An 18,769-nucleotide genomic window follows, 5' to 3' on the forward strand; every position below is an offset into this window, starting at 1 on the left:
TGCTATTTAATCAGCTTTTTGATATTTCACATCTGTCAGGTGGATGAATTTTCTTGGTAAAGGAGAAATACTCACTAACTGGGATGTAAACACATGTGCACAAAATTTGAGAGAAATAAGCTTTTTGTGCATATGGAAAATGTCTTGGATTTTTATTTCAGCTCATGAAACATGGGACCAACACTTTACATGTTGTGTTTATATTGTTCAGTATCAATACCAGCACTCAACGTGTGCAAGGAGATAAAGCGGATTGCATTCTTCGTTTCGCCTGTCACATTGTTTTTTTATTATTACCGTAGTTCCCCTGAACATCAGCCAGTCACATGTTTGTTGTAAACAGCACAACAGGAGAAAGCGGGACCTGATATGTCCATAGCATTCTATTGGTGAGTCTCTCTCTGTTGTACGGCTGACATGAAGTGATGAAGTTACATGTGTATGCTATCCGATTACACCAAGACAGTTGTGAAGAGGGCACGACTAAACCTATTCCCCCTCAGGAGATTGAAAAGATTTGGCATGGGTCCTCAGATCCTCAAAAGGTTTTACAGTTGCACCATCGAGAGCATCCTGCTGGGTTGCATCACTGCCTGATATGGTAACTGCTCGGCCTCCGACCCCAAGGCACTACAGGGAGTACTGCATACGGCCCAGTACATCACCGAAGCTGGATTTGTCTTTATAATTACTTTGTTGGTTTGTGCTTGTTAGCATTCAGCTAAAAGTTTCCTTGAGAATTTTCTATTACTTGTGCAAATTTTTTAAGCATTCTGGTAAAAATGCCCAATACGCTTTTTAAAAAGTTTTTAATGCTCCCTTGTGTGCTATGCCGGTAATACTGTGAATCCTGGGAAGAACCGTATGAAGGTACGAAAAAATGGATACCGCCCAAGCCTAATCTAAGCAGTAGGTACAGCCAATATTTCTCCCCATCAATTTCCCCTACGATGTTCCTACGCTAGTGTAATGAAAGAGACTTGACCCCTGCCTTATTAGGAGAAGTGGAAGCCGGGACGGGGACGTATCACTTTTACTGGGCTGGGCATGACATCATCCCTCTGCCTTTACAGCCCTGGCAGCATCCAACCAGGGAAAACATTACACCACTCCTGTATGAAAACATGTAGTCGCACAATCTCGCTGGGAGCAGTAATACAGTACAGGTTATCGCCTGGAATGTAAAACCAAAGTTTTATATTAAGGCACTCATTTTCTTTCTTCATCGCAAAAATATATATTTAATTCCTGTCCTGGCTGCAGTAGTTGTACCCTAATTTCAGTCTCCAGAGCCTGGCTCTCTTAAGCCTCTGTGTGAGAGTTTGTTGAGTCTGCCAGCTGTCTCTGCCCTCCCTCTCTCCTTCTCTCTCCCAGTCCAGTCTGTCTCTGCCTGGGACCAGACTGTGTGCAGTGTGTGTGGCGCATGTGCGCTGCTGATCCAGGTGAAATAGTAGACTGACTGATCCCACTGGTGTATCAGCTGTTTTCTGGATGTACTCGGCCAGTGTCACACTCTCTGCTCCCCAGCTTGTTCCTAGTCCCCTCCCTCTCTCCCCTCAGCCCTCCTGTCACTGTCCAAGCTGCCAACAGTGTTCAGACCATGCATGGGGGGAGAGGCATCCGTCACCAGCAACTGGGCCTCAGTCAGGGCCACAGGCTATCACAAAACAGTCGGGTTGGAAAGATTCCTGGAGAGGCAGGCAGCAGGGCCAGTGGGTTTCTGTGTGTGTGTGTATGTGTCTCTGTGTGTGTGTGTGTGTGTGTGTGTGTGTGTAGCACACTATGTATGTATGGATGGGAGGATATGTTTGTATGATGATCTGTCAAACAGCTTTATTTTGTGTTTGATCCATCTGTCCTATTGACTTTGAAAATAATGATTTTCATTTAGTATAATATCGACTCAGAGGACATTTAGGAAATTCCAAAAGGCAGAGCTGTGCTTGTAAATCCCAAAGTACAAAACAAAACATGCAAATTGTGGTAAAGATAGATTGTATCAGCTTTACATTCTCATCCATACATAATTCCTGGTTGTTCTCTAGCACTGCTTCTTTATGGAGGTACTGAATCATTATGCAAACTAAGCCAATTCTCTCTGGAATGCCTGGAAATATTCATAATATCGTTTATTTGATGTTGAGCCCGTGGCATAAGAAATACATTCCTGGATCATTTACAGTACATTATTTTTGATCTTGGGACATATTTGCTGGAGGAAAGTTCTGATGTTTGGTTCAGATTTGGTGTTCTGAGCAACAAACAACAAGTATTGATAGAGTAGATACTTTAGAATGTCACATTTTCTGTTCTTTTTGTCCTGTACAAGCATAAAGTTTCCAAGGATATGCCCCCATTCAAACGCTGGTTGCATAAGCGCCAGTCATGCACCAGGCAGACAGCGTTTATATAAGAGCACATCTATATTTCAAAGTGAAAGTTGTTCCTCAGCTTTGGCTTGGTATTGAAGCAAAACAACTTTGCGTCCACTGAGCATTCTCTCTGGTGCCTATATGATGTGGTTGTTTAATGTTATCGCTACTGTACATCTTTCCGCTTTTCCCTGTCGTTCTTGACAAGCACTCCTTTACAATAAACGGAAGAGTTTTATCATGCCAAAAAAAAACACGAAACAACAAATTGAAACCAGTGAACAGAAAAATGAAAATCAGGGCTTTCGTTGCAATGGAAATAAGTGGTTTCACCTTGCCAAAGTGACATGGATTTATTGGCTGTATATTGAGATCAGTCTATTCAAGTTACAATTCTGTTAATTAGCATTATATAATCTTCCAACCTCTGTACCCTTTCCTTACAGGATTAGTGTTATATTTTGTGATTTCCGCGATCATCCATGTAGGTATGTGTTGAGTCATCCATTTTCTTTGTTAAAAAAAATCTAATCAATGTTGAACCTTTCACAGTTTTCGTGAGTCATAATGGTCCATGCTGCTTGGGTTGCATAAACCTTTTATGTAATGGAACACTGAGAAACAGAGGGATGGAGAGCAAGAGAAACATGGAAAGAGAAAATCTAATATTTATTCTAAGCCATTTTTTGAAGAACAAAAAAATCCATTAAAAGAAGCACCAGTGCTCTGTTGGTCAAGACAGGACTTAACACACTATCAACCAACAGAAACAGTGTTGCACATGATGTGTAACACAGCATGGCCAACTCAGAGTAGTTTCATTTGTTTATATAGTTAAATCTGCCTGCTGTTGATCAAACAACATATTTGAAGAATTACATATCTAAACTGTATCAGATTGTTTCATCTGGATGTGCAGTTCGTTTAGTGGGGATGAGAGCTGGTAAATGTAGTTGTGCCGAGACACATTAATGCAATGCGTCCCTAATATCCTTACACAGCGTATTCCCCCAGGAAGAAGATCTTGATTCATCTGTGCTGTTTACCATTTTGGATTTGCGGTCTGTGGAACATCAAAAGGCTGCCATGCCGCTTAACACAGTTTGCAGGGTGCCTTGGGGGCTGAGGGTAGGGGGGGTGTCACACCCCTCTGTGTTGGTGTGATTATCCTCCCTGGGGAGAAGTCCCTGTGATGATGGACAACCATGCAAATGGACACATAGCATCACATCACACAGACAACAGGTCCACAGTCCAACAAGGCTGCCATGCTAACCTTTAGGATGCAGGAATTTGGGTGTGGGTGCATGTATGTTTATAGGAGACTCTGAAAATGGGCTTTTCCTGATATCCCTGAAAAGTTGAGATTATGAAGGATGAAGAAAGTGTACAGAAATGAACAGAAAACTTTCTGGAATGTTCGGCTTGTGCATTTCTTTTAGACCTGTGTCATCTGTGACTCTATCAGATTGATTTAGAAAAGGAGAACTTGGGTGCGCCGTGACACTTGAAGTGCTCATCCATAGAGAATGTCAGATTCTGATGCTGATTCGTGTCAGGAAATTCACTTGTAAAATTGACATACTGTCATAAGGGATGTTGGTGATTAAATGTTTTTGGAGAGAGGTTTTGGCTCAGAGACAGTGATGTTGAGTGACTGTGTTTGGCCGTTACTCCTAATTTGATGTGAGTGCTTAGACACTTAGTCAGTTTCATTTTGGCAGTAGAATATGACATTTTGGTTGATTAGAAGTGATTTGTGACTGTCACATAACACGGTAATACGTTTTGGGATTCATCCAAAAACAGCAAGATGCTCAAATTAAAATAGTTGCATATCATTTGCATTTAGCTTGTGGGTTTGTTCACCATTGCAAATCTGAGCGGGTTTCTTTTTTTTCAAATCTGAATAACCGGGAGTATAATTCCTCTCAATGTATATCATGCATTTCTCAACCAGAGCTTTTTAATGAAGAAAAAATCATTACTCTAAAAGCTTGTGTCCTTTTCTTCCTGCTGAAGCGCTGTACTACAATTAGCATCAGGAGACAAACCTTGAGAAGGAGAGTGGCCTCTGCACATGAAATGGATACAACAGTTAGGATAGGGTCATCGCTTTATCCTTGAGAAACTGAAAATCCATTCATCGGCTCGGCTCGAAAACCTGACTGACGCAAATGGATCATTGGGAATAGAGGCGCCCCAGCAGTAATTATGTTACAACGCTGCTGCTACCACACACGGCTAGAAAGCTGGGGCTGGGGGTGGGGGTGGGGGTGGGGGGGAACTCTTCCATCTCAAGGTTTTATTCCTGTTTCCTCTCTATTCCCTTTAAGTTCACACACACAAACACACGTGCGCTCACATACTCACACTCATACACCAGCTCCAGCACAACGACATCTGTTTGGACTATGACGTTTATCGAGCTCTGTTGTCTGAACTTCAATGCACTGTTCCATGCCTGTAGAAGATACATGAGCAGTCAGGGTAACTGGCTGTCTGCTAAGCCAGTTAGGTTGTACATGTTGGCAGTGATCACAGTACACTGTGTCTCCTGCTTGTTGCAGGTGACTTACTGGCCTCAGATTCTTCTTTACTGTGCCTTCAAGCCAAAGGGAATATGTGTTAATGCCCTCTTAGTTTCATCATACAAGCTTTTAGGATTTAGGATGGTGATAAGTGAGAAAAATATGCCACAGTCAAGTCAATGGCTTTCTGTCATGGACCCCAGGCATTTAGTCAAAGTCACCTTGCATAGTCCTCTCATCCCCTGACATTACTGTGTGACTTGAGAGTGAGGGTGTCTGTCTGCTAGCGCTCAGTTTCACTGTCAGCATCTCATGTTGTGTTTTTCTGTCCTTCTGGATATGTAGCCTATTATCCAGACATTACCATACCTTGAAACTTGCTGATTTCAGCATGCAATAGGAATACATTCAAAAGTAACAATAATACTGTATATCCATCTTGATTGGCAAGACTGTAAAGCTGTATGTTCTGTTATTGACCTCTCTCCTAAAGAGATTCGTTTTTGCAGTCATCTATTTCTCCCAGGTTATTGATGGATGTTATATGATGGTGGTCTAAAACTATTTTCACCAAGAGAAGAGCCACTTAATCCGCTGGGGTTTTCCTGATGATGTCATTGTGGAGGTGATAAGTAGCTTAGTCCCTGTCTGTAACTCCATCTTCCCAGCCAGAGTTAGGTGCTAGCAGGATGGATGATTGTTTGAACTTGCATTGATCCAACGTGGGATTACAGCTGGGTCAGTGGAGAGTTGAAGTGAGGTAGCAGTCATCATTGGGAGAGATTAACCACTCGCAGCCTGGCCTGCTCTGGTCTGCCTCCTCAACACAACCACTCTGTGGTCTGTGAATACTGCATCATTGTCCCCTACACTTCATACTCTCATACATGTCAATGGGAGAGAAAAAAAAAACTTGTGCAAGATAGGCCAACAACTTCAGTCTTCAACTTTTGGTCTGATTAAGATGCGCGCTAAAATAGTTATACAAGTGAAGAAGCTTTGTCATGTCCCAGTAGCCGTAAACTCAATTAACCATTATTACTTACTTTGCAAGCTATGCAGAACATGCTTTGGAATGTTTGTGTGAGTCACTGTCTAACCCTTGTTGTACTCTAACTTAAATTGCCAATGTACGTCAGGGCCGGATCCACTCAAATCATATCAATGAACGTCAGGACCGGATCCACTCAGATTTATATCAATGTACGTCAGGGCCGGATCCACTCAGATTTATATCAATGTACATCAGGGCCGGATCCACTCAAATCATATCAATGTACGTCAGGACCGGATCCACTCAGATTTATATCAATGTACGTCAGGACCAGATCCACTCAGATTCATATCAATGTACATCAAGGCCGGATCCACTCAGATTTATATCAATGTACGTCAGGGCCGGGTCCACTCAGATTTATATCAATGTACATCAGGGCCGGATCCACTCAAATCATATCAATGTACGTCAGGGCCGGATCCACTCAAATCATATCAATGTACGTCAGGGCCGGATCCACTCAGATTTATATCAATGTACGTCAGGGCCAGATCCACTCAAATCATATCAATGTACGTCAGGGCCGGATCCACTCAAATCATATCAAGGTGTATGTCACGTGTGCTCCCTCTCCGGCCTCTAGGTCACCAGGCTGCTCGTTATGGCGCACACCTGTCACCATCGTTACGCGCACCTGCACGTCGTCAGACTCACCTGGACTCCATCACTTCCTTTATTACCTGCCCTATATATGTCACTCCCTTCAGTTCCTTCCCTTTGTTTTGTATTATTGTTTTGTATTCTGTTGGTTTATTTTATGAAAACACTTCCTGAACTTGCTTCCTGACTCCCAGCGCACATCGTTACAGAATGACGCATCACCTCAGGGAAGCATCAGGGAGTGTTTTTTTTGTTTCGGTGGGAATAACGTTGGGTCTGGGAGCTGCTACAGGCTCTCATTTCTCAGCCGGATCACCAGGCCCCCCTGCCTTAGCCGGGTCGCCAGGCTCCTCTGCCTCAGCCAGATCGACAGGCTCCCCTGCCTCAGCCGGCTCGTCGGGCTTTCATGCCTTCACTGGATCGCCAGGCTCCCCTGCTTCCACTGGCTCGTCAGGCTCTCATGCCTCAACCAGATCGCCAGACTTCCCTGCCTCAGCCGGTCTGTCAGGTTCCCTCGTCCCAGCTGGCGACAGGTTCCCGTGCATCAGCGGGGGTGACCGGTCTGCTTCTGATCCCCGGGATCGTCCCTTGGGTTGGCGACCTGCGGCTGGAGCCGAACGTGCCGGGGATGGTGTACCATTAGTTATGCTCTCTCTCCGGCGCTCTAGGTCGCCATGCTCCTGCATCTCAGCTGGATTGCCGGGTTTCCTGCGCCTCTGCAGAGGTGACCGGTCTGCTCCTGTTCCCCTGTTCCCCCTGTTCCCCATTTTGGTCGGCGTCCTGCGGCAGGGGCCGCACGTCAGGGAGGGGGTACTATAACGTGTGCTCCCTGTCCGGCCTCTAGGTCACCAGGCTGCTCGTTAAGACGTCGTTACGCGATACCTGTGCATCGTCAGACTCACCTGGACTCCATCACTTACTTTATTACCTGCCCTATATATGTAATTCCCTTCGGTTCCTTCCCCAGGCGTCATTGTTTCTGTTTCATGTCTGTGCGTTGTTCGAGGTTCTTGTTTTGCATTATGTTTATTTTATTAAAACACTCCCTGAACTTGCTTCCCGACTCTCAGCGCACATCGTTACAGCGTACTTGAGTACAACTACTGTATTATGTGAAATAAAGGAGGAAGACACTTTCTGTTGTAATCTCAATATCATAAAAAAAAACTAATTTTTAACATCCCTTCTGTCAGTAACATAAGGCACTTACTCAATGTAAAATGTTCATTATGAGATTTTTCACTTGGCTTGTAGTGGTTCAAAGTACCCCAGCTATTTCTAAGGGTGTGGTTTATCATGGTGCTAATATAGTAATCATCTTAACTTCTCATAAATGTTTTTGAAGTCATTGTCTAGGAAGATAATGTCACCCCAAGCAATGATCTACAAAGAAAGTTAACAAGCTGTAGAAAGTCCAATATGCACACACATTTAAAAGAGTTTCTTTAGCTCACTAGGCAAGCAGCTCTCTCTCTTTCTCAAGGTTTCTTTCTCACTTATTTCTGTTCACACACCCCTTTGGTAGATCTTATTAATTATATCTCATTAGTTGCCTTGGAAACAGAGGTGAGGGAATGTACAGAGTTAGAGTGAGAGAGAGAAAGAGAGAGACTGAAGGGTAGGAGGGAGAGGTGGAGGGAGAGAGGGAGAAAGAGAGGAATGGAGAAAGAGAGAGCTGGAAAGTGGGAGAGAGGAATGGAGAAAGTGGTTGTTGCAGGATCAGCCGTGTGTCAGATTAGCATCAGGAGACATTAACACTAGTGATGCTGCTTCTGGGGCCACAATCCTACCTCTCCCTGCTGGAGTGGGAGATAAGGGTGCTCTCACAAAGGGAAGTGTAGGAGCAGGAGAGAGAGAGGCTGGCTCTCCTCCACTCCCCCCCCAGGCCAACAGCCCCATTTCCAGGTACAGCAGAGCATGATGATAGGAAGAACAAAGAGTTGGGGTGTTCATTTCTTAATGCACTTATGTCAGGGTCTCATTGAAACGAAGTAGCAGAATCATGAGGGTTTACTTTGCTCCATGTCCCCACACCGCTTAAAGCCTAACAAACTGGAACTGAGCCATTTCCTTCCACTTTCAAGTTTTGGGATTATATTGCTACCATTTTGCGCTGCTGTTTTCTTGTTAAGTGTGAACTCTGTTTAATCAGTATTTTACTGCTCATTAGTTTAGTGTGTGATGGAGTAGTTATTCATCATTATGTAGCTCCGGAAATGTTTCAAGTCATTATCAGTCCTGGCCAAAACAAGGAAAGGCCTGACATCTAACTGAATAGAAAGTGGTGCAGTGCTTGGTGTGGCAGCATGTGCCTGTCCAGCCTGTCTAATGGCCCTGTACTGTAAACATAATAAACACACAGAAAGAATGAACAGGAGATGGAGTCCTGTTGTTGTTTAGTCTCAGAGTTACAGTCAGGAAGGCAACACGTGGAGGAGATCAGAGAGTAAGGGTGTCCCCAAGGCACACTCCCTCCCTTTTTTCTATCCCTCCCCTGCATTGGGCATTTAGAAGTGGTCCTAAAAACAGGAAGTGGAGAGGCAGGAAGTTGAGTCTTGTCTGCCCACTCCGTGACCTGGCCCTGTGGTAGGATAGTCAAACTGAGCTCTTCACACACAGGAAGCACAACTGTCATGGCTATGCTCAGGACTTTGGCTCCTGTCCATGACAGTCAGAGTAATAAGGGAAATGGGTTAGGCTTTCCTCACATTAAACACTCACTTAGACAGTACAGTACACACATTTGAATGTATAGAGTCTTTGAAGAAAGTAAGAGCTAAACATTCAAAGCATTAGATGTTCTTCTTGGCTTTAAGATATATCATTCTAACCACATCATGCTCTGAATGTAGTATGGCCAATAACAGGGTCAACAATAGATGATCTGGTCTCATCCTTTAAATGAAATTAACCATATAGGATGTCGTCTTTTGTGTTGGACAGCAGTGTAAGATGTAATATGAGGTTCAGTAATACTAGGCCTACAGCTCTGTGACTACGTGCAGAGCTTATTCAGGCTTACTGACTGAGAGGGAGTGAGGGAGTGAGGCGGATGTGCTGTGTTCAGTAATTACATGGGAGTGGAGCATGTTTTATTGAGTGTGAAAGGGCCGACCCCGTCACCAACCCTCCCCATCTCCCAGAGGCCTGTCTCACGGGAGGGAGGAAGGGACAGAGAGACAGAGAGCGGCTGCTACTGGGCCTGTCTCCGTGGCCAGAAATCACTCTTAATTATATTAACTCCAAGAATCTAAGAGGACTTTTTAACCTAAACAACAATGCTCAAAACGTCCCACTGTATTTACACTCTTGGTTCGTATGGTTGTAAATGAGGCTTGGTTTCGTCTACACATTCTGTGTGTCATGTAGCTGGTATTGATTTTGATGTCAGCCTGATGTGGTCTCTCCTATAGAGACATATTCACTGTGCATTGATCTCTGTGGTGCAAATGTTTGGTAAGCACCTTTACGAAGTGCTGGACTGGTTTAAATGAAAGGCTAAGTGGTGCAGGTGTACATTATCGAGGTCTTCTAAAGAGTACATGTTGAGATGTATACATTCTTACAAGCAAGGTGAAATGGACAGAATAATCCTATCGAGCGTGATTAACATAGAGTAAAGCTTTAAATGCATAGCTCAGTTAACATCTCCTTTAAAACACCATGGTTGTATGGACCTGGAGAGTCAGTGACAGTTGAATCATCATTTAGTAGAAACGCTTATCCAGAGCAATTAGGGTTAAGTGCCTTACTCAAGGGCACATTTGACAGATTTTTCATCTAGTCGACTTGGGGATTCGAACCAGTGACATTTCAGTTACGGCCCAACCCTCTGAACCACTAGGCTACCTGCCGCCCATTGACATCAGTTATGTTACTTAGCTGCAGTTAACCATTGGCTTCATTGAGCGCTAAACAATGGAAGTGATATGACTCATGGTAGCATGCTCTAGTTAGCGAGTCTTGTGGAGGGTTACGTACATCCACCTGTATAGAGGCGTGCCGTGCCGAGGCTGTGACTGGTGACACGCTGCAGTGCTGGCCCGTCTCCACGTGCTGCAGTAATCCACCAGGATTTAGTGTAACTCTGCATCCCCTCTGCTGCCCCGGCACTGCCCTGCTCTCCTCTGTCACCCAACGAGATTAGGACACAACTCACAGCCAGGATTACAACTCTGCTCTCTACCTACAGTACATACAGTGGAAGTCGTAAGTTTACATTCAGCTAAGCCAAATACATTTAAACTCAGTTTTTCACAATTTCTGACATTTAATCCGAGTAAAAATTCCCTGTTTTAGGTCAGTTACGATCACCACTTTATTTAAAAAATGTGAAATGTCAGAATAATAGTAGAGAGAATTATTTATTTCAGCTTTTATTTCTTTCATCACATTCCCAGTGGGTCAGAAGTTTACATACACTCAATTAGTACTTGGTAGCATTGCCTTTAAATTGTTGAACTTGGGTCAAACGTTATCGGGTAGCCTTCCATATGCTTCCCACAATAAGTTGGGTGAATTTTGTCCCACTCCTCCTGACAGAGTTGGTGTAACTGAGTCAGGTTTGTAGGCCTCCTTGCTCGCACACGCTTTTTCAGTTCTGCCCACACATTTTCTATAGGATTGAGGTCAGAGCTTTGTGATGGCCACTCCAATACCTTGACTTTGTTGCTTCAATATATCCACATCATTTTCCTGCCTCATGATGCCATCTATTTTGTGAAGTGCACCAGTCCCTCTTGCAGCAAAGCACCCCCACAACATGATGCTGCCACTGCTTCACAGTTGGGATGGTGTTCTTCGGCTTGCAAGCCTCCCCCTTTCTCCTCCAAACATAACAATGGTCACTATGGCCAAACAGTTCTATTTTTGTTTCATCAGACCAGAGGACATTTCTCCAAAAAGAACGATCTTTGTCCCCAGTTTCAAACCGTAAGTTGCAAACCGTAGTCTGGCTTTTTTTATGGCGGTTTTGGAGCAGTGGCTTCTTCCTTGCTTAGCGGCCTTTCAGGTTATGTCAATAACCTGTGAATATAGATACCTGATAGTTACCTGTTTCCTCCAGCATCTTCACAAGGTCCTTTGCTGTTGTTGTGGGATTGATTTGCACTTTTCGCACCAAAATACTTTCATCTCTAGGAGCCAGAACGCGTCTCCTTCCTGTGCGGTATGACGGCTGCTTGGTCCCATGGTGTTTATACTTGCGTACTATTGTTTGTACAGATGAACGTGGTACCTTCAGGCGTTTGGAAATTGCTCCCAAGGATGAAGCAGACTTGTGGAGGTCTACAATTTTTTGTCTGAGGTCTTGGCTGATTTCTTTTGATTTTCCAATTATGTCAAGCAAAGACGCACTGAGTTGGAAGGTAGGCCTTGAAATACATCCACAGGTAAACTTCCAATTGACTCAAATTATGTCAATTAGCCTATCAGAAGCTTCTAAAGCCATGACATCATTTTCTGGAATTTTCCAAGCTGTTTAAAGGCACAGTCAACTTAGTGTATGTCAACTTCTGACCACTGGAATTGTGATACAGTGAATTATAAGTGAAATAATCTGTCTGTAAACAATTGTTGGAAAAATGACTTGTGCCGTGCACAAAGTCGATGTCCTAACCGACTTGCCAAAAGTAGTTTGTTAACAAGAAATTTGTGGAGTGGTTGAAAAACGAGTTTTAATGACTCCAACCTAAGTGTATGTAACTGATTTCAACTGTAACTCTTACACCTGTGAACAAGTTGACTTCACATCCATCAAGCAGTTAACCCACAAGCATTTATTTTAGTTCAGTTATGGATTAACTTTGAAGTACTTTTTACTTAGACTTTTTTTATGTTTAGGCAGCTATGTGAAAAGGTTTAGTAATCGACACATGCTACAGATGTACTGATACATAATGCATCAGTGAAGAAGAAAATAAAAACAGTACAGGTGTTGATTGTCTGTCTCCCATCTGCTGTCTCTTTTGAGAACCATGGTTTAACATTCACCAGTTGTTATGCATAGATTTATAACACCTTTTATTATGCTAAAACTGATCTGAATTTTTGTAATGGAAATCAAACTTTTACTGTGTTAAATGTTATTCCTACCCAGCAAAAATGATCCAACTACATCCTGTATATAGCCTGTATATAGCCTGTATATAGCCTGTATATAGCCTTATTATTGTTATTTTATTGTGTTTAAAAAAATATATAATAATAATAGTTTTAGTAAATATTTTCTTAACTCTTATTTTTCTTAAAACTGCATTTTTGGATAAGGGCTTATAAGTAAGCATTTCACGGTAAGGTCTACCCGTTGTATTCAGTGCATGTGGCAAATAAAATGTGATTTTTGATTTGATTTACAGATAGAATAAGGAAATCTATTTCTGTGTTTTCTTCAGATAGTAGCTGTACCAAGCAGAGTGCAGTAGCAAACCTGGTGTCTGAGGGACCTCAGCTTGTCACCTCATATTTACGTAACAGAAATGTCATGACACAAGGCATTATGCCACAAGAACCTGCACTGTACTAGACTGCTATGACAGATCCTCTCACAGTTTAGAGACGAGGTTGAATGTGTGTGGTTCACTGTCTTCAGATGTAGGCCTACAATTGTACAGTAGTGTCAAGAGAAGCAAGTCAACTGCTCTTCAAAGCGAGAGAGACGGACAGAAATACACACTCATACAGACACACCAGTAGAAAAAGTGTCAGTAGGAGTATTTGGAAACAGTGAATGAAAAAGAGCACTGTCGTTCTCACCGACTTGTTGTGATGTGGTTTAGGGAAATTCTTCAAGGGGGTTTGTGTAGTTAGTTTCCTTACTGTGGACAGCCGTGCGTGGGTTGGGGGTTGTTGGCTAGGTGATCTCATGTTGAGTTTGCCTAACAGTGGTTAGATTCAGACAGCCAGACACTATAATGCCAGTGTCTCAAAGCCTAAAATTACTGTGTGCCACTGGAACTGGCCATTTCTGGTCCCATGATGTTAGTCAGCTCTCACTGCTTTTTGGTCTATGGTGCTAACTGTATCTCTGCTGGACCGAGGCTGAATACTACAATGTTAACCTTGCCCAGAGGTTCTTTTCTAAAGGAAATATAAGCATTTTTCCATTTGCTTGTAAATTATCTCCATGCGTCAGTGATGAATGCTCTTTCAGGGAGATATCTATCTCTCATAGAACAGAGATCAAAGTTCACCGGGCCTGCTGGAGTCTGAACCAGGTTACAGAGTACCTCACGTGGGAACTACCTCATCTACCTCAGAGGATTTAAACCTGACTGGGTGTACTCTTAATCATCTGAAGAGCATAGCTGGCAGCGGTCTGGATCAGATGAGGAATTTTAAAAAAATCATTTTTTATTTATTTCACCTTTATTTAACTAGGCAAGTCAGTTAAGATCAAATTCTTATTTACAATGACTTCCTACCAAAAGGCAAAAGGCCTCCTGCGGGGACAGGGGCTGGGATTAAAAATAAATCAAATCAAAATAAAGGATAAAACACATCATGACAAGAGAGACAACACAACACTACATAAAGAGAGACCTATAAGACAATAACATAGCATGGCAGCAACACATGACAACACATGGTACAAACATGATTGGGCACAGACAACAGCACAAAGGGCAAGAAGGTAGAAACAATAATACATCACGCAAAGCAGCCACAACTGTCAGTAAGAGTTTCCATGATTGAGTTTTGGAATGACGAGATTGAGATAAAACTGTCAGTTTGGGTGTTTGTTGCAGCTCGTTCCAGTCGCTATCTGTAGCGAATTGACAATACGAGCGACTTAGGGATGTGTGTGCTTTAGGGACCTTTAACAGAATGTGACTGGCAGAACGGGTGTTGTATGTGGAGGATGAGGGCTGCAGTAGATATCTCAGATAGGCGGGAGTGAGGCCTAAGAGGGTTTTCTAAATAAGCATCAACCAATAGGTCTTGCGACGGTTATACAGAGATGACCAGTTTACAGAGGAGTATAGAGTGCAGTAATGTGGCCTATAAGGAGCATTAGTGGCAAATCTGATGGCCGAATGCTAAAGACCATCTAGCCACTCATGAGCACCCTTACCTGCCGATCTATAAATTACGTCTCCGTTATCTAACATGGGTAGCTGAATCAGCGTTAGTTTGGCAGCTGGGGTGAAAGTGGAGTGATTACAATAGAGGAAACCAAGTCTAGATTTAACTTTAGCCTGCAGCTTTGATATGTGCTGAGAGAAGAACAGTGTACCGTCTAGCCATACTCCCAAGTGCTTGTATGAGGTGACTACCTCAAGCTCTAAACTCTCATATGTAGTAATCACACCTGTGGGAAGAGGGGCATTCTTCTTACCAAACCACATGACCTTTGTTTTGGAGGTGTTCAGAACAAGGTTAAGGGCAGAGAAAGCTTGTTGGACACTAAGAAAGCTTTGTTGTAGAGCGTTTAACACAAAATCCAGAGAGGGGCCAGATGAATATAAGACTGTATCATCTGCATATAAATGGATGAGAGAGCTTTCTGCTGCCTGAGCTATGTTCTTGATGTAAATTGAGAAGAGCGTGGGGCCTAGGATCGAGCCTTGGGGTACACCTTTGGGGAAAGGCAGTGTCTGAGACAGCATATGTTCTGACTTTAAACACTGCACTCTTTGAGAGAGGTAGTTAGCAAACTAAGCCAAAGACCCCTCAGAGACACCAATACTCCTTAGCCGGCCCACAAGAATGGAATGGTCTCCCGTGTCAAAAGCTTTGGCCAAGGAAGAGTGGAGCTTGGTGCTCCGTCTTCACAGGCATCTTAGGAATACTTTTGACTGACTACTGGTGTACATATGAGAGTAAGACAGACACAGAGAGCGAGAGAGAATAGGATACAATTTTTGTTGTTAAAGCTCTGTAATTCTGTCATCCTGCTACTGGTTGTTAGGCTTAAAGATCAAAGCCAGATATACCCAGTAGACATTGACTTGGTTGGGAGTCAACACCAGCTCCACATGGCAACTTGTACTTCAGTAAGAGCTTAATGCAGTCATTTCTAACATAAAATGGAAAAGATAATTTCACACTTATGTATGAAAAGCTCTTGAAAGGCACTTTTATCATTGGTTCTGAATCAGGCCTATTCAACACTAAAGAGCAGATGAACTTATAAATTGTGTTTAGCATTTTCCGAACAGTTTCTCCTTTAAGTCTGAAGTGTTCTGACAGTGGCTCCAGCTGCTGTGGAAGTGCAGGTGAGGAGATAAGGTGCCTGTCTCATAACCTCTCTGTATGTGTCAGGGAATGGAACACAGAGCCATTGGCTGCTTTGTTGTGCCTGAGAAGAGATCACTGGGTGTTATGTTAACTCTGTTCTCTCTCTCTCTCTCTCTCTCTCTCTCTCTCTCTCTCTCTCTCTCTCTCTCTCTCTCTCTCTCTCTCTCTCTCTCTCTCTCTCTCTCTCTCTGCAGATTGTGGTGTGGTCACGAAAACGACAGAGCCAGAGAGAGAGAAGAGAGAGTGTTGTACAATGTGCTAGGAGATAAGGAAGAAGACGAGCTCGGTAGTTTTTCTGATATTCTTGAGGTGTCAGAGAGACCGAACAGAAAGCAGAGATGGGACGGAAGAAGATACAGATCACCAGGATCATGGATGAGAGGAACAGGCAGGTCAGTGTCACCCCTCTCGCCTGCCCTCCACTCAGCATAAAGATGCCTCTCTCTCCACACACAAGCCAATGGCAGCAGGCTACTCCCACTTGTCTACCTGAGGCCTACAGTGTTGTTCCGCTTGGAGTTGAAAACAGGAGTTGTCTTCTCACCGCTTACCACCTGTGGTGAATTCTTGACAGGGACTCAAAGTGCCCACTGACTTCACAGGATTGTGTGTTTTCATATAGCAACCATTTCTATTTGAGGTAGCACTTTTCTCTGGAGTGAATTGGTGACTCAAGTATTTTCAATCCAATAAACACCATTTATTGTTTGTAATAAATTAACATTATCCAGTCCTTTAAGAGAAAGTATATCTCTCCAGTTTAAGGGTTGGAGTAAAATGCCATTTCTATATTGGGTAATATTTTGGATAAGATACCTGTTCTATGGAACTGAAGCTGCTGTCAGTGACAATATGAATCTGAACAGAAAGTCCCCAGCCAGAAAAACAAGAACCATGACATTTTTTTGTCAGTGCAGCCTTATTTACAGACATGATTCCCCCGCTACCCTGCAATTTCAGCAGGAGAAGTTGATGAGGCAGCAGCAGTAGTATAGCAGGCTGCAGCGGGGGCTGCTTGGCGTGGGAGTGAACCGAGAACACTGAGCAGTGAGCGGGGCGAAGTGGGGCGACTGCGGCCTCTCCACACTGGAGGGCTTGTCCCTTGGCCTGAAAGGGCCCCTCGCTGGGCTCCGCGCGGCTCCATGCGGTTGCAGCTGCTTGGTAGTAATTAGGAGCAGCCACTGCACCACACCACCCTCTCATTAGTAGGGTGGGTCAGTTAGCCGGACACAGAGCACCCTTCTCTCCCTCAACTCTAACTGCCATGGATCTGGTACTGGCCAGCCACAGAGAGGAGAGGCCTGCCCTGGAATTCACTCTGTTTGCCTGCTCACGCTAAATATAACCCGCTTAAACAGTACAGTACCGTCCTGTCTGCTCAACCACTGTCTGAGGCCGACTGTATCTGTGGAGAACCGAAATCCCTAGAGTTTTCTTATCTCTGCATTACATATGCAGAATATGTAGATATATGTCAGGTAGTAGGTATTCCTGTGAACAGCAATGTGTTTGATATTTTGCATTACCCATGATAAAGTATGGAGACGTGGTCTTTGAGGCCGATCCAATAGGATTTATCCTATTCGCACCCTCTCAAAATATAATTTGTACTCTCTAGTGGGTGAAACAACTTTTATGCCATGCACACAGAAAGCGAATTGAGGTTTTGCTCACCCTCCTGAGGGTGATAACATGAGACCTCATGCCCCATCTCCTCAATGCTGCTCCCCCTCCCCCCATGTCTCTGACTGTTACTGTGTGGGATGCGGCTCAGCCAAGTGAGAAACCAAAATCTACATGATGGGCCAATTATCAGCATAACACCTGCTTCTGGGTGGGATCCAAATAGCAGTCCAGGTGAGAGCAGGCTCCTGCCAGAGCTTTATTATCTGCACCATCTGCACTGACCTGTGACATCAGCAAAAAAGGAAAAGGAAGTAAGCGACAACATCAGTTCAGGTTGTTTCTGATTGCTACATTGGCTGTGAACCCTCAGGATTATCAGTCTAGCTAACCAACGCGATATCTCAGATACCATTGGCTCGATTTTGATGAAACTTGCGTGAATGATCAAATCAAATCAAAGTTAATTTGTCACTTGCTCCGAATACACCCTTACAGTGAATTGCTTACTTACAGGCTCTAACCAACAGGGCAAAAAATTATAAGGTGAACAATAGGTAAGTAAATAAATAAACCAACAGTAAAAAGACAGTGAAAAATAACAGTAGCGAGGCTATATACAGTAGCCAGGCTATATACAGGCACCGGTTAGTCAGGCTGATTGAGGTAGTATGTACATGTGGATATGGTTAAAGGGATTATGCATATGATATGATGAACAGAGAGTAGCAGTGGTGTAAAAGTGGGGTTGGCGGGTGTTGGGTGGCAGGACACAATGCAGATAGCTGGCTAGCCAATGTGCGGGGGCATTGGTTGGTTCGGCCAATTGAGGTAGTATGTACAGTGGGGAGAAAAAGTATTTGATACACTCCCGATTTTGCAGGTTTTCCTACTTACAAAGCATGTAGAGGTCTGTAATTTTTATCATAGGTACACTTCAACTGTGAGAGACGGAATCTAAAACAGAAATCCAGAAAATCACATTGTATGATTTTTAAGTAATTCATTTGCATTTGATTGCATGAAATAAGAATTTGATCACCTACCAACCAGTAAGAATTCTGGCTCTCACAGACCTGTTGGTTTTTCTTTAAGAAGCCCTCCTGTTCTCCACTCATTACCTGTATTAACTGCACCTGTTTGAACTCGTTACCTGTATACCGTACACCTGTCCACACACTTAATCAAACAGACTCCAACCTCTCCACAATGGCCAAGACCAGAGAGCTGTGTAAGGACATCAGGGATAAAATTGTAGATGTGCGCAAGGCTGGGATGGGCTACAGGACAATAGGCAAGCAGCTTGGTGAGAAGGCAACAACTGTTGGTGCAATTATTAGAAAATAGAA

At 43.6% G+C, this 18,769-nt stretch overlaps 1 protein-coding gene across 4 annotated transcripts in view; it reads left to right on the forward strand.

The window, feature by feature from the left end:
- LOC112218561 (myocyte-specific enhancer factor 2A) overlaps positions 1-18,769 on the forward strand; it is a 91,891-nt gene that overhangs the window by 19,823 nt on the left and 53,299 nt on the right. For all 4 annotated transcript variants that reach the window (XM_024379449.2, XM_024379447.2, XM_024379450.2 and 1 more), the window contains exon 3: positions 15,992-16,189. In XM_024379449.2, coding sequence (XP_024235217.1) covers positions 16,136-16,189 — 54 coding nt within the window. In that variant the 5' untranslated portion in view covers positions 15,992-16,135. The remainder of the gene's footprint in view (positions 1-15,991; positions 16,190-18,769) is intronic.

Source organism: Oncorhynchus tshawytscha, linkage group LG19, assembly GCF_018296145.1.
Source record: "Oncorhynchus tshawytscha isolate Ot180627B linkage group LG19, Otsh_v2.0, whole genome shotgun sequence".
NCBI classification, from domain to species: Eukaryota; Metazoa; Chordata; class Actinopteri; order Salmoniformes; family Salmonidae; genus Oncorhynchus; species Oncorhynchus tshawytscha.